Raw genomic sequence first — 26,554 nt, 5'->3', positions numbered from 1 at the left:
CAAAATGAGCTCTTCCCCCTCCCTGAATTTGCACAGGCTGTTCCCTTACCTGAGTGTTCACACTCCGTTTTTGCATGGCTGGTACCTTCTCAGTCCTCAGGTCCCAGCGCACGTCCCCTCCCCAGGGAGAATTCCCGTCTGCATTTCTTCAGGGGCTTCTCCCTAATACTTTTTTTTTTATGCTCTTATTTGTTTCCTTCAGGAGAGTTACACTATCTGGTATTTTGTTCCAGAATGTAAGTTCCTGATGACAGGCACCACCTCTGTCTTGTTTAGTGGCAATTACCCACTGGGATTACTTCTTGTTAAGAAGTTCCCTTTTGAACACGAAGTAGGATGGCTAACAGCTTTCCAGTTTTCTTGTAGTGAATGTCTTCAACCTTAAACAAAGAATGTAGGCTCTGGATGGGCTCTCTGCAGAACCACAGAAAAGCATGGCATTGGTGAAGACTCTCATTTCCCCAACGAGGCAGAAACTGAAATATAAATGAGCTTCTGCCTCTAATCCTGATGATAATAATGATGATGGTGTGGTGGTGATAGTAGTGATGATAGAGGCACTGATGACAATTAAGTTGCCTTATTACATGCCAGGGACTTCATGCATCATCTCCAACCCTCTGAACTACCCTGCATGATGGAGATATATACATATATGAGAAAACAATAATTCAGAAGATACCTGAAGTCCTTCTATGTCTAAGCTAGACAACGCAATGTTGACACTGTTACAGCCTCATTCCCCCAGAGGTTTTGGTTACAATGTTCTCTAAAGAACCCATTAAAGGCCCAGTGCAGTGGGCGGGTGGATCACAAGGTCAGGAGTTCAAGACCAGACTGGCCAACTTGGTGAAACCTCATCTCTACTAAAAATACAAAAAAAAAAAAAAAATAGCCAGGCGTGGCAGCAGGCGCCTGTAATTCCAGCTACTTGGGAAGCTGAGGCAGAGAAAACTGCTTGAACCCTGGGAAGCAGAGGTTGCAGTGAGCCAAGATCACACTACTGTACTCCAGCCTGGGTGACAGAGAGAGACTCTGTTTCCAAAAACAAACAAACAAACAATCAGAACCCATTAAAACATACACACACATAAATACACCTCCATTTCTCCCACTCTTTTCATCCTTCACACTGGAACAATAAGAAGTCTCCCAAACCATACTGAAATCAAATTGTAGATTTATTGGCTGTCTCTGTTATACAGTGAGGTGAAAACATCTTCATTCAGGACATCCTCCACCTTGTTTTGGCGTCCAGTTGTACTGCAAGACCAGTGTCAGGCACATAGGCTGATAATCAGTGGATAACAGAAGCAAACTGCTGCAGGGTCACATGTCTAAGTGATTCATTCCACAGTTTTAGGAATTTTTTTTTTCTTTCATAGCATCTTCCTCTTTTCAAATTCCTTCAGAAACAGAAGAGAGAGAGAAGAGAGATGGAATGAATAAAGATAAAAGATCCAAATTACATTTATGGTCAAAATGATTTTGAAACCTATTATCTTTAGGATCCTTTGAACAACCAAATTACAGAAGAAAAATGTACCAGGATGAGGGTGTTTGAACACAGAACAACAGCTTTCAAAATGAGTCTGTGTCAGCTTGAATTTCATGAAACAAGACGCAGAGCTTCAACTTTATATTTCCTAAATCTAGAAGCAGAGAGGGAGGTTTTGAATAATATGTTATTTTTTCACAGCAGTATAATAACAATAATTTTAGGATCTGAGAAACTTCATTGTGCTTATCCAAACTGTAGTGCTATATACATGAACTACATCCAGCCCTTCTAATAAGGCAATGGAAACAGGTTTGCTCAGTTTCTCAGAGAATAAAGCTAAAGACAGATTGTTAGGATTTGAACAAAATGTCAAGAACCTTAGAAATACCTGAAACAAACAAATACCTTAAGCAAAGTAGTGTTTAAGGAAACAATACCAAAAATCCTATTTTTCTAGATTTTAACAATTAGGATAAAATGTGTAGATCCCTGCTGCCACTTACTGGAAGAAAATGGTAACACACATCTCCAATGTGAATTTAAGCATTGGCTTTTCTCTTTACCCCCACCTTCAAATAAAATTCTTTCTCACACTCACTAAGCACCTAGATTTATTTCAAACACTTTGGCACATAGTGTTCTATTCCAAAAGCAGGATCATGCAAAGATTCAATAAAACAAGGAGTCTACTTTATTCATCCCTAGGACAAGGGCAAAGAAGACCACCAAATCAGGATTTTGAAATTTTCTCTGAATGCTGTTCCCTTCTAGGAAACCAACAGGTATCTATTTTCAGCATGCTTAAGAGGAGATTTGTTTTGTTTTGTTTTTTGTGGCGGGGGTATACCATCATAAAAATAATGAGGGAGAGACAGCCTTAAATGACCACTCAAAGAGACAAGCTAAAAATCAGTACAAAGAGATTATAAAAGACATCAAATTACTTAGAATATTTTAACCCAGAATGTCCTATTAAAAAAGGAAAATTAAAAAAAAAAAAAAAACAGTTAAGAAGTCACTCCTTCAACCTTTAAGTAACAATGGTATTACAACATAGCCAGGGCCAATCTCCTCACCCTCTTTAGATCTCCCTCCACCCCAACTCCTTCATCCAATTTCCATTTCTTGTTACTCAGCCTCCAACCTCCTCTCCCTAAAAACAGAAACCCATGGGGTCAGGGTGGCTACATCCCAAAGAAAAAAACAAGTAACAAAACAAAAAGCAGTTATCTGCACAGCTACCTTCCAAACCCTCAAAATGGAAATCATGACATATATGATCTTCAAGATGCTTTTTTTGTATGTTGTATTTTGCCACTTATAAAAATACAAATCCCAATGTTTAAAGAAGAAAGCTTTAAAATAAGAACATTATTCCTGGTCATGCCTAATTAGGGCACTAGGACATCAATAGAGTTGATAAAAACTATTAAGCTGCACATCAGAAAACCAATTAAGTCCCAGAAGCAAAGGCCATGATTTCCAGGTACCCAGTATGGCCACACACACAGAAAGCCTGCAGCCTCAGAGCACGTGGGCCACTGTTGGAGCTCACCTTGTAGATCGTGGTTCCCAGCTGTGCAGGAGACATACTGACCACAACTCCTGCACTCTGAAGAGCAGAGATCTTCTCTTTAGCTCCACCTTTTCCTCCAGCAATAATTGCCCCGGCATGACCCATTCTCCTCCCAGGAGGAGCAGTTAAACCAGCAATGAAGGACACTACAGGCTTGGAATTTGGACCCTGGAAAGAAAGTAATATTTTAAATGCTCTAATGAAGAAGTCAATCAAAACTGGACCTCAAAGTCTTGACTCTACTGGTAAATGGTAAATGACTTGGGCAGGGGAAAGCCCACCATTCATCCTAGGAAAACCAACACAAATACTAAACCATGATAGAAACCACTGCATTCTCCTTTGAGTTAACTTTCCATACAAACTCAGGAATACAACACTGTGCCAATGTTCGTATCTGTTCAATATAAAATTCCCACTTCACAAATACACATGTGACTCTTTCATTTGAAAAGTAAAAGAGCATACTGGAAAATATGTTATATGATTTGTGATAATAATAATTTAAGACACAAGACTGGGTTGCTTTACTTCAACCTAATATTATGTTAATTCATTATTAGTTCACCCTTAATAAATGTGCTAAAAGAAAAAGATGAGGTGGGAAGTACACTGGAAAGGACCTAGGACTTAATTTCCTAGTGACAAAAGCTGCATGACCTTGGACAAGGTTTCTTGAGAACCAGACTTCTGCTGCCTCATCTATGAAATGAAATGGCCAAACTAGACTGATGCCCAAAAGCCCTTTCTACTCTGGAATTCTATGTCTAAGAGGGAAGATCAGAATTAGTTTTATTCAGCAAAAATCCATTCTAATGTATAATCTCTATGTACTAGATTCTGAGGTTTAAAAAAAAAAAAAAAAACCCATACAAAGAAAATATAAAAATTTCCGTACTCTAGACTTGCAAAGTAGTTGAAGACATAATATAAAATATGTATATACCTCAATCCATTAAGAGATACCAAAGGCCAGGCATGGTGGCTCAGGCCTGTAATCCCAGCACTTTGGGAGGCCGAGCCGGGCAGATCATGAGGTCAAGAGATCGAGACCATCCTGGCCAACATGGTGAAACCCCATCTCTACTAAAAATACAGAAATTAGCTGGGCATGGTGGCTCGAGCTGTAGTCCCAGCTATTCGGGAGGCTGAGGCAGGAGAATCGCTTGAACCCGGGAGGCGGAGGTTACAATGAACCAAGGTCATGCCACCACACTCCAGCCTAGTGACAGAGCAAGACTCTGTCTTGAAAAAAAAAAAAAAAAAAGATACCATAAACTAATATATGAATAAATGATTACGTTTCACAATTAATGGTAATATCATGTTCATAACAGAAGTCCAGAGATAATAAGGAACCAGGTAAAACAGAGAGGCCTGGAGAAGGCAGAACTTGAGCACGAGTAGAACCTGAGAGACTTCACTTAGGTACCATCATCTTCCCCTAGACCAGCAGTTCTCAAATCATTTGGTCTAGGGATCCCTTATACTTACGAGAATTACTGAGGATCTCAAAGACCTTTTGTGGATATGTATTATATCTAATGATATTTAGTATATTAGAAGTTAAAACAAATTTTATAAATATTTGTTAATTCACTTAAAAATAACATTTTAACACTTTAAAAACCATTCTAGTGATAAGAGTTGCATTATTTTACCACTTATATTTTCAACTCTTGAATGTTTAACTTAATAAAAGACAAATGGATTCTGATAAATGCTTTCACATTCAATCTGTTGCAATACGTTATTTAAGCTGAAGTATAAAAGGAAAATCCAGCCTCACACAGATATGTAATTGGAAAAGGGAGAAGTATTTTAATTGACTGCCTTACAGATAATTGGGTAGTGTCTTCTTTGACACTACCCAAATCTCTCAGTGGTAATTTCTTAAAGGTTAGGTGCAATGTTGGAATCTGAAACCATATCAGTGAACTTTCTGTCCCTTGTTAATTTAAAACTCATTAATCTGTCTTGCACTTTGAGTGATCTTTTAACCACAATGATTTTGTAACATGCATTCCTCAGTTAGGAAATATGGGTTCACTGAGTTACGCAGATCTTCCAAATGCTGACACATTTCATCATTTAATAACCACAAATCAGTTATCAGTATCACCACCAAGCTCATTAGAAAAGCCTCTAGGTAGGAGGAAGTTGTCAAGATCACAGTTACAGACGCAAGTTTTCCGAAATTTTAAATATTCACTTGAAAGTTCAAATGTTATTAGCAGCAACAAATACTATCAACTGTTTTCCTTGACACAGCAGGTTTACTTTGTTCATTTTTGGGAAGAGATCTGTCTGAATTACCAGTTTGTCTGCCAGTCATTCTTTCAAGTAAAATTTGTATCCAACGAAAAGGACAGCTAGTTCAGCTCACAACTCAACTGTGAAAGTGCTTTACTTCCCATTTTATCACAAAATACTGACTCCAGCGTCATAATTTAATAAAATTAATAATTTGTATTGCTTCATCAAGGACATTCATAAGTGAAACTGGCTTTTTTTTTTCTTTGCACTGTGAGTAGTACATGGCAGTGAATGACTGCTACTCTGATTCCACTGACTGCCCCGATTCCCACTAAGATGCCAGCAAGCAAGGAGCTACGTGGGCAGACACTGCTTACTCCTGCCTCATCTGCCACCTTTCCTCCCTTCCTCCTTATCTTACAAAGGCACAGAATGCTCTAGCTCTGTGCCTTTGCTAAGAATGTTCTCCACCCTCCTTGGATACTTGGTAAACTCCCACTTAACTTTTAAGACGTGACTCTAGCTTCCTCTTCCCCCATAAGCCTTTTCTGTCTCTCTCTCCCACCCTCCCAACAAATGCCCTCATATTTGATCATCTCGTCAATGACCCTGCTGTGCCTTTTACACCTTTCTACTATTAAATTCAGCACACTGGCTATAACCTATTCCCCATGTGTTCTTCTACTAAACTATGAATTCCCTGAACACAGAGGTTATATTTTCACTAACTTCGGTATGCCTGGCACCTACTGTAGTACCTATGGTATAGAATTAAAAAAAAAAAAAAGACTCCACAGATTATTTATTCATTCACTCATAAGATCTACATAGAATATGAGAATCTCATGTTTGAGTGGCATTAAAAAGTGAGAATATTGTTGCACTAGAAAGGATCAAGATTTTGTTGAGCCTAGAATGTCAAACAAATCTGCATCTGTCCCATTAACAAAGAGCCATTGGAGGCTTCTTTGTTTTCTGTTTTTTAAGTGGAGAGAACTACAACTAAAAGACTATGGGGAAGTGTAGTCTGAAAATAGGACACAGAAATGATGAGAGGTATGTCTAAAAACAGTAAGGCCAGTTAGAATGCTATCAGTATAGTCTGAGCCTATGCCCAGGACTGATGACTCTTTGTTCTTAACTCCTTCAATCTGACTCCTCATCCTTCCATGGTGAAATGAAGAAGTCAGGCAAACCTGGGTATGAATCTCACCCCTGGTTCGTTTGCTGTATACCTACCATTGGCAAGTTACTAATCTTCCTGTACCAGTTTTCTCATTCATAAAGAGAGAACAAAAACATCTTGCCAAAGCATCAGGATAAAAGTTAAACACCAGAACTTTTGCTAATAATTATTACCATTGTAATGATAACAAGAAAGGCAGCAGCAGATCATGTTTATCGAGTGTTTACACCAAGTATTACACTAGGCATTTTATATAATGCATCATCTGAACTGTTTAACCTAGAATCTTGTACACATTAGGTTCTCAATAACAATTAATTCCATAAGAACTAACCAGGAATAGGAAATATGCTGCCAAATGAAACAAAATGTCTATGTTTCATTTTCCCCACTAAATACCAAGCTATTCAAGAGATTCAGAATTGGGCCCAAATACATTTTAAATTCAATTTAACACAGCATAATGCTGTATTAACCCAAACCTTTTTTTTTTTTAAAGAAGTAAGTTTTTACTTAAATTTCAAACTATACAACTTTCTGAACACAAGAAATTTTACTCCAATCCTTAACAATCTACTCCTCCATTTATTTGACCTGTATTGGTGCCTACTGTGCCAGGGGACTGGGCCGGGCACTGAGATTAACAGTTCCCTGCAGTCCATAACACAGTCTAGAGTGAAAGTCAGATATTAAGCATGCCTTGCAGAAGGAACAAGCAAAGGCAAGTGAGAATGAAAACTGGCATGTCAGATGGAAAACTGATCTAAAAGGGAAAGTTTCGATGGTATGTGAAGGACTGGAACACCATGCTAAATCTGCCCTTTAGCTGACATGTAATGGGAAACATTACATGGGAAACACTGTCTGATGTGAACCAAGGACAAACAGCACCAATACCCATGTTTCAGAAGAGCAGATAATTTGCGTGGCGATAAGCAGAATGGTCTAAGAGTAAAGGGGGGTGGTTGGAGAAAATATGAGAGATCATGAAGGAAATCATTGAGATGGTCCAGATGAGATGGGATGAGGACCCAAACCAAAGTAGATGAACTAAACATAGACAAGGCTCTGAATCTAGACAAACCTCTGATGTCTCAGAGACAGATCTTGGTAACTGAGTAGAAACAGGAGAAGAGAGAAATCAAAGTTAGTTCTCAGGTTTCTGCCATAGAAATAAGCACAGAAAATAGATCCAGGGAATGAAAAAGAAGAGGAAAACCAGAAAGAAACTAAGAGTATGGAGAGGGTGACGAATGAATCAAGGCCACTGGTGACCTCTGCAAACACAATGTCAGGAGAGTAAGAAGATTCCACAGCAGCAAACGGCTCAGTAAGAGTGCTTACTGAGTGCCGGGCACTACTTTGCTATACATTACTAAGTCATTTAAACCTTACAGTCCTTACAGTAACTCTAGGAGGCAGGCACTACTATATCCTCATTTTTCCAATAAGGAAACTGAGGCAACGAGAGATTAAGCAGCATTCCCAAGGTCATATAGCTTCTAAGTGACAGATAGGAGCCCGACTGCTGAGGATTCAAGAATGAAAGAAAAGTAAGGAAAGAGATTGAGAGAGTGAGGGTAAAGTTGAGTCATATCTAATATGGGAGTTAGGGCTTAAAATCACCACCAAAGAAAATCAAGTATATTCAAAATAGCCCTTGAAAATTCCTTAAAACACAAATAAATATGCCTTGTTTTGGGTAAACCACCCTGTACATGATATTATTGGTTCCTTTAACTCTCTAGTATTAGTTTTACGTGGCATTTAATTCATTCACTAGTGGATTTTTTTCATAAGCATAGAGAGAAAGTTATCTCCACTCTCTTGCCTGGTCTCCTGAAGAGAATTTTTCCCTCATTCCTCAGTGTAAGATAAATTCTGAAAATCAATGGCTTGATTTTTTCCCACAGTTCTCTGACACAACAATGGCCACAGCACAAATTCACTGAGGTGGGGGCTGGTGGCCACCAAACTGCTTCAGTCACTACTGCACCCCCATCTCTCCTTTCACCACAGGAATAGGGCTTAATTCCCTCAAGCTAAAGGAAATGATGACACAACTCAACACTACTCCTTTACATTTAATTCTAAGCAAAAGGCAACAAGGAAAGCCTCCCCAGGACATAGACAGTAAAGCTTTTCTACTTGATCTCTGAAGGGAAGTGCCATTCCACAAGGAAAGTCTAAAACTAGAGGGACGCCAGATCCTGAAAAAAAGGCAGGAGGGGTAGGATCTTTAGGTCAGCCTTGAAAAAGAGAAAACAACACTTATTTCCCTCTGAGATCGGGAGAAAGAATACCAGTCACAGGCAAAAACCAAGTCTGCAGGTCAAGTAGGGGCTCTCGGGCTGATGGCCTGAATGTATCTGTTCAGCAGAAGAACAACTTACCTACCACAAAGTGTGGGATGATGCCTGGGGAGGAGAGTTCAGAACAGGGAAGTAGAGAATCACCCAGAAATAATACAGAATTGTCTGAGTGTCCGGTATAGAAGTCCCTGCTCAGAAAAGTTTTGTCTTTCATGTTTTCTCAAAAAGTTCACCTTTGAAAAAATAAAAATAACTTCTGAAACAAGCCTCTGATATTAAGAGCAAAGAGCTATATTTTTCCAAACCCAAACTTACTGAATTATGTTGCTTCAAAAATTCTGCAGCATTCTCTTCTGCATTACCACCAATTTCACCAATCAATATGATGCCTTCTGTGGCAGAATCATTCAAAAAGATTTCGAGGCAGTCAATAAAATCTGTTCCATTAAAAGGATCACCTCCAATGCCTGAAAAAGTTGAAAAATATCAATAGCTGGAAATTTAAGAGTGAACCTTGGAATTTAGGTCAATAAATGTTTTTAACTAGTTTGTCATTTTTCTTACCCTTCTCCCTAATATTTTTAAAGTATCATTACTCTTGCATTTAATATTTTAAAAACCACAAAATGCTACATTTATTTCTGTTGGTAATATTGTATAAATGCTAAATGGTGGTTGGTTCCTGATATTCTAGGAATATTCTAGGGCTGTAACGAAGACAACCCTCTTTTTGCTTTAGCTCCTTTATCAAGCCTCTTCTGTCTCACAAAATTACTCCCAGATAACTCCTTAGAAATGAACATTTTAAGAAAATGTGTATCTGTGTTGCATGCTGATGTTACACCAGAGGAAAGAATAAACATTTAACAAATTTCTTTGAGCAAAGAAACTATTTGATGAAGTATGCTGCAGATAAACTGCCCGGAAGTTTTAAGACACAAGTGCCAGTGAGTGATAGTGACTGCCCTGATCCCTCCTCTTCTGGATCCAGAGCGGTGATCACAGAGCCTGCATATCAGAGCCGTACTACACACCACATTTAAGAACGAGTTCTTAGACAGGGTTAAAGTAAATGTTCCCTACAGAGAGGCTGCCACTTTTTATTTTTAAATTATAAACTTACTGAGGGCAGGATTGATTTCTTACTTTTCACTGCATCTCTGAAAAATGGAGTGGAAGAAGAGAACCGGCATTTATTAAGTGCCAACCGTGTGTCAAGTCCTATGCTTTGGCACACATTAGATCTGTCATTTCCTAATTTTCTCAACTTCTCTGTGAGACAGGCATTATTATCCTCCATTTACAAATCAAAACTAAAGCTGGAAAAGAAGGAATCAGTAAGCCTGTTTCAAACCTTTTCTTATTCTCTGTCACACTAAAGTATCTTCCACTTATGATTGTGCTTTGCATGTAGAAATGCTCAATTAATGTTTTCAATATTTAATTTATGAATTTGGATCTTAATAAAAACACTCCAGAGCTATATGTTATTTTTTGGTAAAGATACTTCTAGAAGGTTAAGAGGTATTCTAAGAACTTGAAGGAATATTTACTAATATGAAAACGAGGAATTTGCCTTGGCTTTTGGCAACAAATAATGCAATTATTTTAAAATGTAAAAACTTGTAATTTGTATTTTTTCAAATGCGAGGCAGTATAGTGTGATAAAAAGAGAAGTTCTGAGTAACTGAACCTTCCTCAACCTTGACTTTCTCACCAATAAGGCTCTAACAGTACAATTTTCCAGCTCAGAGGCACCTGAGAGGCTTGCCTTAAGAATGAGACACTAATTGGCAAAGAATTCAGTAACTATGAAGCACTGATGAACATAATGGCAATGACAGCAAAAGTCCTAATATAAAGAACCACTTCTTCAGAGCAATCAAATGAAGTGATGTTTTCAGGCACCCAAGGTGCTCCAGGAGCCACATGTCCCAAGACGTTAGTTCTTCAACCTAGAAATGAAATCTTGGACCATGAATCTTGAAAAACTACAGAACGACTTTATACTTAAGCAAATTAAATTTGAGATCATAACATCCTTTTTATAAGAGTATCAAAATATTTTGCAAATAATAAAATCAATAATTATTATACTCATCCAATGAAGACACTACACTCCAATAAAATGATTTTAGCAAAAAATCCCTCACCAACGCACAAAGACTGCCCCAATCCAACTTCCGTTGTCTGGTGAACTGCTTCATAAGTCAGGGTGCCAGATCTGGACACAATGCCTTAATGAAAGAGAATTCAAAAATATTAGATTGTGTTTCTATGTTAGACTAAAATATGGTAAACTAAATTACCAAACACTTTGAGTGACTAACATAGCTATAAAATTCATTCCATGATTTGCCATCAAAATCAATAGTATCTTCAAATGATGAAATGAAAAGGAAAGGCTTAAATTAAAGCAGGGAGGTTTTTAAATGTAGACATAGGAGAAAGTATATTATTAGTTAAGGTTATGACTATAAAAACAATGCAAGAAAGACTTAAATTATCTCTTCTGAGAATCTTTATGAAGAGGATAATATCAATATAAATTTGGTAGGTACAATCATACCTACAGTGGCAGAATGTAATAGATTAGACTTATATTACATGATGTAGTCTGGGTATTTGTCCCCTCCAAATCTCAGGCTGAAATGTGAAGCCCAATGTTGGAGGTGGGGCCCGGTGGGAGGTGTTTGGGTCATGGGGACAGATCCTTCATGAATGGCTTAGTGCCCTTCCCATGGTAATGAGTGAGTTCTCACTCTGTTCCTTTACATGCGAGCTGGTTCTTTAAAAGATCCTGGCCTCTCTCATTCCCTCTCTCACTCTGTGACATGCGTACTCCCCCTTCACCTTCCACCATGAGTAAAAGATTCCTGAGGCCTCACCAGAAGCTGAACAGATGCTAGTGCCATTCATGTACAGCCTGCAGAATCATTAGCCAAACAAACCTCTTTTCTTTATAAATTACCCAGGCTCAGATATTCCTCTGTAGCAATGTAAAACAGACTAATACAGTACCCAAACTATTAGTCACATTTTCAAATACTACCTATCTTCTCCACAACTATTTTCCCAATAATTTTCAACCAATATATAGGCTTTCAAGTCAATATAAAGAAAACTGGGGAATAAGGTCAAGATCCCTCTGGAACCAAGTCTCCCACCTAATGTCTTTTATAAATGGACCTGTATGAAAGCACTCAATTTCACATCAGGATTAAGTGTGTGTGGAGGGAAGAGAGCCAGTGCGGGCCAGGGAGGAATGACAGCTAGATGTCTTCTCTTATAGTTTACTATGCTTGGCTGAGCTTCCAGAAAGGTAATGTATTCAAAGCCACAATCTATGTAATACTTTAGACAAACAAAAAAATTAATCCAGGGTGTCTATGGTTTACTTTCCTTAAACTCCTTCCTTGGAGCAACTTTGAAGAACTCAGAAGACCCTTTTCTAACAATATTATCACCCTACTAGGGCAAGTAGAATTTTTGTCAACCTGAGACAAAAAACATAACTATAAGTTACCTCAACTTCTATACAGCATGTTTACATTCTTAAGCAAAGTGCTATGTCACCAGTATTGTACACTAACGCGTACTGAATGTGTGCCCTATGCATACATGCATCTTCTCACTAGGAATTTGGGCACACAATAACTTCAGGTTATCTATACCAACCAGTCAAGTTGAAAGAACAGTGTGTACGTAACTTAGTCATTGCTAAACAGACCCTACAGAACACTGTCAGATTGCTCTTTTAGATGCATTTCACTAGACAGTGACAACTATGTCCTCAATGATGGCTCACTTCATGTGGAACTCTGCTGTAACTCCCTAGCCCAGCACAGTCCCAGCCTCCCTCTCCAGACTTGTTTCTTACTATTTCCCTACCTAGTGAAACTGGGTTATTCCTCATTGATATTTCATGCTCTCCTATCTTTTCATATTTGTTCTGCTTAAAATGGAGTGTTTCACCTCCACCATGTGACAAAACTTCTAATCATCCTTCAAGGTCCACATTAAATGCTACTTTCTCTTTGAGGTCTTTCCTGATCACCCCCAAAGAGAAGTGAGATATAATCTCTTTCTCTAAATCTCCTCAATGCTTTTATATTTCCTACTGCCCTCATTACTAAGAAATAACGAGGAGAAGTTGTGTCTTACCTACCACTGTGAAACCATAAGTATTTTTGGGGTAGAAACAACTTCATTCATTGAATGGTTCACTATAAGCCCTAACGCTACCATTAGACACAGTAAGAATGTTAGGCAGATGGCCAGAAACAAGCAAGCAGGGGAGCCCTGGAAAAAGTCCTAGAGGCGCTGCCTACTGATCGTCTGCAAAAAGGCAATGGCTACACTGGCTACTTCTGGCATGTGGTTGGAATCCACTGGCCCTGAAGGGGTCTTATCAGGCCCTAGTTGGAGATAATCATGGTAGGGACTTCCCCTGCTGACGAGCGTGTGCAATCCTCCAATAACTTGCCCTAGAGTAGCCTTTTGCTCATTATAATAGTAAAAACCACATCTCTGGGTGGAGATTTTAAATGCTAATGAGATATGCGAAGTGTATACTAGCATGTCCAACTACAGAGCATATGCACACAAGGAGACTGCTTAAACATGGTTGCAAATGATACCCCCTCACGCCCCCTCATGAATAATCATGCAATATTCTCATAAAGAGGGTCCCTCAGCATTAGCTGCTGCTAGCTCATCCTCTCTTTTGAGCAGCCTGTTCGGAATCAACTCTCAGGGTGTACTGTCTCTTTAAATAAACACTGCCGCTACTGTTTTCCAGGAGGTCAGCCAGCCGGTCAGCCGTTCCTCTCTTTGAATGTACTTTATCTTCCTTTAATAAACTCTGCTACTTAACCCTGGCTGTGCATCTCTTGGTTGAATTTTTTCTTCCAAGAAAACAAGAACAGCAGTTCTTGCAGTACAATTCCAGTACTTTCTGGTAACAAGAGGGCTCATTTCTTGTCAACTCTTTTTGTTCCTGAGGTCAAGGCAGGTACTGATGCCAAACACTGAGGACAGAGGGAGGATCATGAAGAGAACACTGAATGGCCTACAGCAACCTACAGGTAATTATTTTTTTCTAGTGTTATAGCAAACACTACTAAGTTTGAGGTCACTTTTAGCTAATGCTAACTTTCAGCACTGTTAAGAATTATATTAAAATCATAATAATGCTTTTAAAAAAACAAAAATTTTACCAAAAGCAGAAATCCTTAAAACCTGATCTAAAATACTGATTCTACCTAGCTTTAATGGGCAGATATTTATATTTGCGTTACAGAAAGCCTGCCTTGTGATGGAACGAACACAAACTCTTTATTCGGAAGGCAGGACAGTGCCTCTGATCAACAGCTTAACATCTCTAAGGAGACTACCTGCTCGCCTGAGCCCTGCCCTCAAGTCTGTGACATAACATGGCCTCCTACTGCTGACACAGTAAAATGGAATGATCCATCTGTAAAACATCCATGAGGAAAAAAGGAAAGGATAAATTTCAAGTTTTAATTTTTATCTAATAATTTTGGCTTGGCAAATAAACTCATAGTCAGGCTCGATCAACCAGCCTGAAACTTGAATATCCTGACCACACACTGATTCTCCAATTAAGAACAACATTCTCCTACCACCTGGTTCAGTAAGAGACCCCCAGTGGTGCTTGGGATTCTGTAGCAGACACCTTCTTCACTAGACTATAATTTTCAGTGGGGGGTCAATAAGTAAGAGTCTTCACAACCTCTATGTTCCCAGCTTAAAGCATAGTTCCAGGCACAAAAGGTACACATATATGTTTACTAAGTGAGTTGAAACTGAAAACTCATCAATGGAGTAAGACCACCCTCTTAAGTGAAATTTAATTTCAATAGTTTTAAGATTATTCACTTACTGAACCCTAATGCATAACAAATGACAACCACCACAACTTCCGCCCCCCATATGTCTCATTTATCACTTTTTCCCTATTCTCAGTGCCTTTGTCCCATCCACATCCTCTGTCTTCAACACGGTCCCTCCCCTCTATGAGACATTTCATCACTGAGAAGGTTAGGCGGGTAATGCCTACCTACTTATGTAATGGTGTATTCCTATCAAAATCCCAAGAAGAGTTTTTGCAGATATAAACAAGATCCCTTTTAAATAAATATGAAAACGTAAACTGCATATCCAGCAAAGTATTAGTACCTAGAATATACAAAGAACTCTAAAAAATAAACCATAAAAAAGTAAACAACCCAATTAGAACATGGGCAAAACCCAAGGAGGGGCATTTCACTGAAAAAGATAACATATGACAAATAAATTTATTTTAAAAATCTATAAAAAGATAACTAATATCATTAGCCATTAGGCAAATACAAATTAAAACTACACTGAGCTATCACTAAACACTTACCAGAATGGCTAAAATAAATACACAGTGACACCACCAAATGCTGGCAAGGCTGCAGAAAAACTGCATCACTCATACATTACTGGTAGAAATGGAAAATAGCACAGCCACACTGTATAGCAATTTAGCAGTTTCTTAAAAACTAACATGCAAGTATCATACAACCAAGCAACCATGCTCCTGGACATTTATTCCAAAGAAATGAAGACAATGTTCACACCCAAACCAGTACACAAATGTTTATAGCAGCTGTACTTGTAATAGGCCAAACTGAAAACAACCCAGATGTCTTTCAACAAGTGAATGGTTAGACAAACCAAAGTACATTCATACCATGAATACTCCTCAGTAATAAAAAGAAACAAACCACTGATACACAACAAGCTGGATGAATCTCTAGAGACTTATTCTGACTATAAATAGGCAATCCAAGAAGGCTACATTCTGTATGATTCCACTTATATAACATTCTTGAAGTGACAAAATTATACAATTGGAGATCAGATTACTGGTTGTCAGGAATTGAGAAGGGGGTGGAAGCAGGAGGCAAGTGACTAGAAAAGGGCAACATGAAGGATACTTGTGGTTATGGAAAAGTTCTCTATATTGACTGTATCAACGTCAATATTCTGTTTATGAAATTATACTACAGTTTTGCAAGATGTTCACCATTGGGCTAACTGGATAAAGGGTGATCTGTCTGCATTATTTCTTATAACTACACATGAATTTATAGTTATCTCAATATAGGCAGTTTAAAATTTTAAAAGAGGGCAGAAGAGTCAAGTATGTGATATGTGGTTGAGAGTAACAAACTGTCTATCGTAAGAGAAAAAAATAACATGGTACAGTTAAATATCATCAATTTGGAATCCAATCACTTCCTTCAATAACACTCAATTAGCAGACATGCAATTATATTAGCTGTTATTAACAAAAACTGGAAATCCATTACACTATTACACTGCTATTACATTACATTATATTCCATTCAGAAATACCCAAGGGACTGAAAAATCTTTCCTTTCCCTTAACTCTCAACCTAAGGATCTGAAGTCAAGGAGGTTATTGAGACTATTAGCAATGGTCCCAAAATAAGAATAGCTGGCACAAATAACCATCTTTCTCTCCTTACCCCCTCAAAAATCTTGTAGTGTTGAGAGGTGAAGCCAGCTGGACTTCCTGGGTCAAGTGGGGACTTGGAGAACTTTTCTGTCTTACAAGAGGATTATAAAATGCACCAATCAGCACTCTGTAGCTAAGATTGTAAAACGCACCACTCAGCGCTCTGTAGCTAGCTAGAGGTTTGTAAAATGGACCAATCAGCACTCTGTAAAATGGACCAATCAGCAGGACATGGGCGGGGACAAATAAGGGAATAAAAGCTGGCCACTGGAGTCAGCAGCAGCAACTCGCTCGGGTCCCCTTCCATGCTCTGGAAGCTTTGCTCTTTCGCTCTTCACAATAAATCTTGCTGGTGCTCACTCTTTGGGTCCGTGCCACCTTTAAGAGCTGTAACTCACCGCGAAGGTCTGCAGCTTCATTCTGGAAGTCAGCGAGACCAAGAACCCACTGGAAGGGACCAACTCTGGACACAGTGTCACATATTTTTTTATTATTTTTTTTTAATGTCCCTTTTCAAAGGAATTAAATGCAGTCTCCCAGACAACTGTCTCATCAATGGGTTATGACCATTCACAAAGGCAAGGTCTAAAGGACATCCCTGAACTTCTCTTGATTTTCATTTTTTAGGTTTATGGGCACCTTAGAAAGCAGAGCAGTGATCAGAAAGGCAACTCAGCACACAGCATTCCTTCCATGCTCACCTTAACACCACAGCCTTCAAAACAGACCCAAGAATATAACAAATATTCAAGTATGTACAAGACCACCAGTAATACATGGATCAGGCCCCACTGGAACTCAGATGGCCTATGGAGCTCCCTGTAACCTCTCTCGTAAGTGAAATTATCAAGTACTGCCACTGGCAGCAGGGCTGACAGCTCTAAGAGACATTGGTAATAAACAAAAATCATGACCTTTAACCCAATTCTGTAAACTGCACAGCCGACACTCATCCACTATGATAATTACCCTTATTATTAGTAGCCATGGTTTATAGATAGAGAAAAATACGGTCAATCATCTTTCATGACTGAAAAACAGTATAGTTTAGAGAAAGTTTGGTGTAAAGCCTAAACACAAGCCTAATGTGGCAACTTTGAAATGTTGCTTTGGCTGTTTCCTCAAGAACTAACCAAGTAGCAGTACAATTTTCCTGTAATAGGCCATGTGAGTTGCCTTTCTGATCACTGCCCTGCTTTCTAAGGTGCCTACAAACCTAAAACATTTTAAGAAAGTTTGTGATATCTAAGAGAACAAGGTAATTATTGAGCAGGTATGTGAATGGCCTTATAAGCACATGAAAAGGTGCTCTACGTCATTAGTCATCAGGGACACTCAAACCACAAGAGATACCATTTTACTCCCAGTAGAATGGCTACATTTAAAAAGGTTAATGGCCGGGCATCGTAGCTCACGCCTGTAATCCCAGCACTTTGGGAGACCAAGGCCAGTGGATCACTTGAGATCGGGAGTTTGAGGCCAGCCTAACCAACATGGAGAAACCCCGTCTCTACTAAAAATACAAAATTAGCTGGGTATGGTGGCGCATGCCTGTAATCCCAGCTACTCGCGAGGCTAAGGCAGGAGAATCACTTGAACCTGGGAGGCGGAGGTTGGGGTGAGCCAAGATCAAGCCGTTGCACTCCAGCCTGGGCGACAGAGTGAAACTCCGTCTCTAAAAAATGAAAAGACTAACAATACCAAATGTTTGTAAAGATATGGAACAATTGGAACTCTCCTACATTAATGATGAAAATATAAAATGATATAGCCACTTTGCAGAACTATTTGGCAGTGTCTTATAAAGTTAAACATATTTGACTTATGTTCATATGAACATGACTTAGCAATTCCATTCCTACACATTTTGCCCAAGAGAAATGAAAATGTTTCCACAAAAAGACCTGTACACAAATATTGACCTAAGCTTTGTTTGTAAGGCTCAAACATGAAAACAACCCAAATATTCATTTATGGGAAAATGAATAAACAAACTGTGGTATAATTATACAATAGAATACTCCTTAGCAATAACTAAGTTATAATAGTTAATGAAATTAACTACTGATAAATGCAAACACATGGAAGAATCCACAGAGTGCTCAGCAGGAAAAAAATCTTCAAACTCCCACCACCAAAAAAATCTTCATTGATTCTGTAGAATTGTAATGGCTTCTCAAATAAACTCATTATATTCAAGATACAGAATTGATAGACTACAAAACTCCCTGGTAAATTCTACTCAAGTCAAATTAAATTTGATTTGTAAAGTCAAAAATTATTTGTGAGTTTTGAGGGTTTAAGGCAAATGTTTTAATCTACAAGAATGTAACAAACAAACTCACCAATCCTTCCTTTTTTGTGAATATGGCCAGGCATGATGCCAATTTTACATTCTCCAGGCTGAAAGTAAATCACAGTTTTCAGAAAAGTTAAAAAAAAAAGTCACTCACAGGTCACACACACAAATACACTCGCATTCACTCAAAGCTGTTTAGCCCTGTGAGAGGCTTAATCTGGGTTTCTTTTTATTTTTTGCACTCACATTGATGACTCCAGGGCAGTTGGGCCCAATTAGCCTTGTCTTTCCCTGGCGCAGCAGTTTGTGCTTGACTCGTACCATGTCCTGCTGGGGAATTCCTTCAGTGATACACACAACCAAGGGAATTTCCGCCTCAACAGCTTCATTAATGGCAGCGGCAGCAAAGGGCGGAGGAACATAAATGACAGAAGCCGTTGCTCCTGTCTGTTCTTTGGCCTGAAACATTAACAATGAAGCACTTTATTATTGGTTAAATCATAAACATTGTAAAATAAATTCAATACCATCATTTTAATAATGTCTTGGGGTAAGAAGAGGACACTACCCAGAGACATAGCATTCTTCCCATTCTCAAATTCGCTACAGTGTCAGAGTAGAGCAGAATCAAGCATAGCTCTTTCTCAGCCAATTTGAATGCCACTGTGAATTGAAAGCTTCTATGACATCTCACTCTCTATGGCATGTCAGTAAACCTGAAAGCAGCTTGACAGTAAACAGAGTCAAAGGATGCTGATAGATCATCCACAAATGATGCCGGGGATTAAAAAATAATTTTTAAAAACTCTGTTCAAGATGATAATAGAGGGGGAGACAAAAAAAATATCAAAACTAGTATGGAACCAAAAAAAGTCATATCATGGGGATGTAGGTACTTTATTGAAAAGTACCTACAGTACATAGTTTTCTACCTCTAAAGGCTACAAATACTGCCAGAAGCTAGACTGTGACAACAGCAAATATTGTGCTGGGAAGTCATATGGCTGAAAGGTACGAACCCTACTCATTCAAAAAGCTCTTTGAAAGAGCAGAATGGGTGAAAAACAATATCTGTCAAAAAACTTATAGAATATTCCAAATGTCACAACTACTTGTGTCACTATAAATTATAAATGGATTGCTGAGCAACAAGAACTTTCTTTAAAAAAAAAGCAAAAAGAGGCTCATGACAAAAGAAAAGTCTACCTAGAAGAATTGTGAAAAAATATCTCCTCTCTATATTTTGAGGTTATAAAATCAGCCATAATAGAATTTACAGCAGGAAGGACTTTAAATTTGTGCTTTAAAACATGTGATGCTTTAAAATATACCTTAAAAATATGCATAAGAAGAGGGGAAGAATACATTTAAGGCTGATCAATACATCATCCCAAAGAACTAAGTTTATTTCCTAGATTTTTAAAATTAAATATCCAAGAATTTACACTATAATTTCTCAGTTTTGTATCTATTCATATAAGAGTCAAAAGAGAATGCAAGACTACACACTGAGCTTAAATTAGCTCCCTACAGAAGCAAAATCTGAGATGTCAGAAACACTGTATAATTTACTTACCTTTTGTATCATCTGAAGTTTTACAAAAAGTACCTATCAGTTTTGTAACAAATAATTAAAGTTTAACTTAAAAATAATTTTAAAAGGTAACTATTAAGAAATCAGCAGTTTGAGGAGAATCTAGGACACTGTGATTTGTAAATCTGACTCTACAATTTAGTTTATTCACATGGGACCACTCTTAACTCCAAGCCATTCTAATCAGCTGTGAGACCATGGGCGAGATCTCTAACCTCTTTGCACTAGTAACATCCTTACCATTAAAATGAGGATGATAACAGCACCTACTTCTGAGGGTTGTGGTGAGGCCTGAATGGGGCAATTTGAATGAACTACCTAGCACAGTGCCTGCTGCATAGTCCCCACTCAGGAAGAATTAAGGGGTGGTTGCTGACATTTGTACTACTAACACACTGGAAGAAGAAAGGTAAGGAAACGTAAAAAGCCAAACAGGAGCCTGGCCACAGTACTTCCTCCCTTAATAGCTGATGCGTATCTAAAAACAAAAATGACACACAGGTTTTGAGGGCAATTCAAATTTCTCTACGTTACTGAATTTTCAAACAGCAAGTGACTCTCCCAAAAGAAACATAATTAAGATCTCTACCCAAAGAATGCTTGCTCTTCCCTTGATTTTCTTATCTTGCCAAACTCAGATACCACTAATTACCTCCTTCACAGTATTAAAGACAGGTAAGCCCAGATGCGTCTGGCCTCCTTTCCCCGGAGTGGTTCCTCCAACGAGTTTGGTGCCATATTCCAATGCCTGCTGGCTGTGAAAGGTGCCCTGAGGGGAAAAAGCACAAGATCCATGAGAAACCGTAGACTGGAAAGCCCAAGAGAAGCAAAAGCAATCTTGGCAACTTAGGAAAAGAAAAACAAATAGGTTAGCTATTCCCAGACAATAACATATACGAAGCATTCCCATCAATGTACTAAACATAGCTTTGAACCTTGAAGCAAAACAAGCCTCTGAAAAACCAAAATAGCTATAAACAAGGGCCTCTTTGATTCCGTTTTCAAACTTGGCTGATGACCAGAAACTTCCTGTTTCTCAACTCCTCAGGGGCTCACACTCCTCAGTTTAAAATCCATGGTAGATCATCACCCTCCCACAACAACCTTGGCTTTCTGTCACTTCAACTTAAATCTCTGGCAAAACCAAAACCTGGGTTATATCCAATTTTCCCCCTACTCTAAGTCTATACATGTGCAGCCAGAAAGTGGCTAGGGGGAAAAAAAAACATGTCAACTGGTATCATTTTAAATTAATGATCACTCATCTTAAGTAAGCCTTTAATACTGCCCACCCAGCAACCTATATTTCTCTATCCATTCACTTTTCCTCATCAGTCTCAGCATTATTGACATTTTGGACAGGATGATTCTTTCTTATGAGAGGTCATCCAGTGCCTAGTGGGACAATTAGCAGCAACCATGGGCTCCACTCATTAGACGCCAGTAGCATACCCTCCTAACTGTCATAACTCCATCCACTTAATGACAACCAAAAACAGCTCCAAGGACTGAGAGATTCATTTTCACTAGGCTTCTGGGGTTCGACTTACCCTCTTCTCTTTCTCTCTCCTTAGACTTCTCTTTTTCATCTAAATTCATACCCTTGGTGATGTCATCCCGTATCACGGCAATACATATCATCCATATGGTGACCCCTCCCACATACACAAAGACACACACCCCCCACATATGTCTAAGCCTTGAACTCCATACTCACATTGTCAACTGCCTACCTGACACCTCCACTTTGAGAACTAGCAGGTATCTCAAACTCAACATGTCCAAAACTGAGTTCCCGATCACTCCCCCTCCATCTACCCTATCTCAGTTAAAGACAACTTCATGCCTCACAGATAATCAGACCAAAAATACTGAAGTCGTCCTTGATTATTCTCTTTCTCATATGTACCATATTAGATCCATCAGTAGATCTTATTGCTCTATCTTCAAAGTACAATCAACAACTCCTCCCCCTTCTACTGCTATTACCTTGGTCTAAGTCACTTCAACTCTTAATGGGTTATTGCCCTTGCTCCCCTTCAATCTAATCTCCATAGCAGCCCGAGTGATCTGGTGAAAACATAAGGAAGATCATAGTACTCCTCTAATCAAACACTCTGATTGTTTCAGATTTCAGTCAAGTAAAAGCCAAACTCCATATACTGGCCTACAAGTCAATATACAAGCTGTCTCCCCACATCAGAATCCCGTACCTGCCTCCTTATTACACTCCAGCCACGCTGGCCTTGCGGCTTCCACACACAGCAGGCACACGCCTGCCTCATGGCCTCATTGTGTCCTCTGCATGGAATATCCTTCCCTAAGATATCCACTTGGTTCACTCCTACGTCTCCTTTACATCTTAACTCAGAGATCAAGCTTTTGCTGACCACCTGATATAAAATCGCCCTCTCCTCCATCCTAACCACCAGGACTACACACACTCCTCCTTTCCCCGGCTTATTTCTTCCATAGCAATTATACGTTGTAACATACCACATAATATACTCACTGATTTTGTTGATATATTCCCCCCCAACCACTAAAATGTAAATTCCATGAAGACAGTGATTTATGTCTACTTTGTTCATTGCAATATGACACCTAAAACAACATACAGTAGGCACTCAATAAATAGCTGTTGAAAAATGAATGAATCAATGTGGTCATTTCAAGCACCTTCAAAATGCGGTCCCAACTATTTACGTTCTATTAAAGGAATACAAATCAGGGCCTTAGGAAGGACTTCAGAAATTTTCTGATTCAAATTATTTTTCAAAATAGGAAACTTGACCCCAAGCATGTTAATTAACTTGTCTAAAGTCAGGGGCAGGGTTTTGAAAGAACCACAGGCCAGTGCTTGCTCTCTCTCTTAAAGCAGTGCTATTCAAAGCATAGTTTGCAGACTTGCTGCTCTGCAATGAGGTAAGAGGAAAAAGAAAAAGAAAAACAACAAAAAAAGGAAGGAAGGAAGGGGGAGAGGGAGGGGGAAAATCTAATTTTTAAAAAAGTAAAAATGTTTGCAAATAAAGCAGTATGACATTGCTACAGCTTTTATTGTATTTTATTAAAATATTGATCTACATTAGACTGAAAATTAAAAACAAACACCTACACTGTTTTTTTGCTACAGACACTGAGAAGCACTGCTCTAGACTACACTGCCAGGTAAACTCAAAAGTACCAAATTTTAATCCTAAAGTAGTGCTAAACAGGAATATCACATCTATTCAAAATAAGCTTATTTTCCTTAGTTTTACAATTATCATCAGCCAGTACACAGTTAGGAATAGTAATAATTTTAGCAGCTTATAAACCCAGTAAAAGAAACAAGATGGCACCCACTGGAAAACTGCATTGCTGAAACATACTCTAAAAATACAAAGATTTTTCATTCATATGTAGAACAATGTGTGTACTGAGAAAAACTAATGAGGCAATATGCAGATTTACTGTGGAAGTAAGTTCTAAACTTCAGACATCATCATTATCTCTATAATGAATCTGAATCAACAAACCTGAGGCAATTAATGCTCTCACTTAACTTTAAAAACAAAAACAAAAAAAAAGGAGAGTGAATGAGAAACAATGTTAACTGCAGGTAACTGAAAAACACTAAAACTACCCTTTGATTTAAATATTTAGGCAAACCATTACCTTATTTAGAACACAGAGACAGTTCTGAATAGTGCTTACACCATGGGCAATGGATTTTACAAAAAACCTCAGAGCTTAAAATGTCATAGAATCATATAATATTTGGCAAACAGAAAAACAAAATTATATATAATAAATTTACGTGGAGAATTTGGGTTAATCAAACATCTGATTATATGCTAATAATATTAATATATAACAAAAAACAGGCTGAATATAACATCAGTTGGGAAGGGGATGATAGAATGCACTTCAAATCTTGGACGAAGATCTACTTTCCTTAGAATGTATATAAGGGAAGTGGCATACATAACATTATTTGGCTATCAGAATAAACCTATTTTTTTTCTTTTTTGAGACAGGGTCTCACTCTGTCACCCAAGTTGGTTCAATCATGACTCACTGCAGCCTCAACCTCCTGGACTTAAGTGATCCTTCCACCTCAGCCTCCTGAGTGGCTGGGACCACAGGCATGCGCCACCACAGCCAGCTAATTTTTCTATTTTTTGTAGAGATGGGTCTCACTATGTTGCCCAGGCTGGTCTCAAACTCCTGGGTTCTAGCAATCCTGCTACTCTGGCTCCCCAAAGTGCTAGGATTACAGGTGTGGGCCACCACACCCTGCCATTTTTACGAGGAACAAAATTTCAAGGTTTTATGGGTGTTTCATTTTTTTGTTATTGGTGGATTTTTTTTTTTATGGTAATAGAGGACTGGAAGAAGAAAAAGAAGAAAGGTCTACTGCAACACATTTGTGTGCCCTGTCATTTCAGAAAAAAAAATAGAAAAGCAAAGGACCATTTCACATGAAACAACCTGCTAGCTGCAGTCTATAGGATTTGGCCCACTACCTGGTTTTGTAAATTGAGTTTTATCAGAATGCACCCAGGTCCATTCATTGACAATATTTTCTATGGCTGCTTTTGCTGTTAAAATGCTTTTGAGTAGTTGTAACAGAGACTGTATGACCCACTAAACCTAAAATATTTACAATCTGACCTTTTGCAGAATATGTTTACTGACCTCTGCTCTAGATTGCCAAAATACTGAAGAATTGACAAGACAATTCTTTTAATTACAGAAAAATCATTAACCTTAAATTATTTTTTAAAAATTGACTGTTTTTATCTTGCCATATCTCCTTTAATAATAAAAAAGGGATACTTTGGGTTAAGATACGTGGTTATACTCTAATTGATTTGATAGTATTCCCTCATTTTAAAAAATTCTGTGCATCTACTATGGTGGAAGTATAAATTTGTTCCAATGTTTTAAAGTTCAATTTAGCAGTAGCTATTAAAATTATAAATACACAGACCATGTGACATCCAATTTAACTTTTAGGTATCTGTTTTATAGAAATATGGATTGTATATATATTATATGCTGGATAATATTATATAAATATATATAGTTCTGTATAATAAACACTACAAAACACCTATAAATGTGTTAGTATACACAAGAAAAATATCTGAAAGGATACATGCCAACTTGTTAACAGAAGGAATTCCCGGGGAGTAGAAAGGTAGGAAAAAGGAAAGAAGATTCTTATGTGGCATTTTATTATAGAATCTCATCACAGATATATTTATTTACACTTATACAAAATCTGTGATGTGAACAGGAAAGAGGATGAGAGAATGAATATCAATAAATGAGAACAAATTAAAACACTTCAGGCAATTTTGCCTGCTAGTCCCAGGCCATGGTCCCAGAAAAGCATAAGATGGGAAAAGTCAGTGGGCTGGTTCTTCTGCTTGTCTCAGTACCCATGAGCCTCTCTGGGTTTGAGCATTTCTCCACACTGAATGCGGATTCTGTGTTTAACAATATGGCTTTTTGTCTGTTTGTACAAAACCTAAACACAAGAATCTAGTTTACCTAGTGCTTAGTCAAAGAAACGGTGATCTGTTTCAACATTGGAGGAAAATCATTAGTGTCGTATTTGCTGAAAGAAAGTGGATAGGCCTCCAGCACAATATACTCCTAGTAAGCATACAATATACTCCTTTGCAAGGTAAGTTTAAACACAATTTTTATGTTATAGGCCGACAATAGCAACTAACCTCCTGAGATACAACCCCATTACTGTACAGTACATGTCTCTGCAACAATCATGTGTTATTTTTGTGATATTAAAAATAAAAAAATTGTTAATTTGTTATATCTCTAGTCTACATTTCAAAATAAAAACCTAGATATACATACCTGTTTGCCGGTGAAACCCTGGCAAATAATCTTTGTATTTTTATCAACATACAGATGTTTCCGAGAAGCTGTATAGGAACAATGCCGAATTCCATTCTGTGCCACTAAGACGTAAAAAACCAAAAAAAAAAAAAAAGGCACGTTATAATTTTTCTAAACTTTTGAACAATAATTCAACTTGATCACACACACACAAAATCCTCTAATGCACGAGCTATCCTGTGATCACAGCAAACCTAAATGTCACCTTTTAAATAAGACACAGTGACCACAGTAATAAGTTAGAAAAACAAACATAAAAGACATTGTTCCATTCTCCAGGATCCCCTCTTTATCAAGAACCATGATCTTGTAGTTTTTTTCTGAACTAAGGAAAAAATTAATGTTTATCATTTTTATTTCCTAGAAAAAAACTGGGGCTCAAAGAT

General features: G+C 38.1%; 1 protein-coding gene across 1 annotated transcript in view; it reads right to left on the bottom strand.

The window, feature by feature from the left end:
* Window positions 1–1,163: 1,163 nt before the first annotated feature.
* Window positions 1,164–26,554, bottom strand: part of SUCLG1 (succinate-CoA ligase GDP/ADP-forming subunit alpha) — a 36,303-nt gene continuing 10,912 nt past the window's right edge. The window contains exons 2-9 of the mRNA XM_050754698.1: window positions 26,127–26,230; window positions 20,911–21,027; window positions 18,911–19,123; window positions 18,711–18,768; window positions 10,985–11,068; window positions 9,147–9,298; window positions 3,057–3,245; window positions 1,164–1,406 (exon numbers count right to left, since the gene is read on the bottom strand). Of these exons, the coding sequence (XP_050610655.1) occupies window positions 1,380–1,406; window positions 3,057–3,245; window positions 9,147–9,298; window positions 10,985–11,068; window positions 18,711–18,768; window positions 18,911–19,123; window positions 20,911–21,027; window positions 26,127–26,230 (944 nt within the window). The 3' untranslated portion in view covers window positions 1,164–1,379. The remainder of the gene's footprint in view (window positions 1,407–3,056; window positions 3,246–9,146; window positions 9,299–10,984; window positions 11,069–18,710; window positions 18,769–18,910; window positions 19,124–20,910; window positions 21,028–26,126; window positions 26,231–26,554) is intronic.

This window comes from Macaca thibetana, chromosome 13, assembly GCF_024542745.1.
Source record: "Macaca thibetana thibetana isolate TM-01 chromosome 13, ASM2454274v1, whole genome shotgun sequence".
NCBI lineage: Eukaryota > Metazoa > Chordata > Mammalia > Primates > Cercopithecidae > Macaca > Macaca thibetana.
The sequence above is the reverse complement of the archived record's forward strand: the minus strand, read 5'-3'. Positions and strand labels throughout refer to the sequence as shown.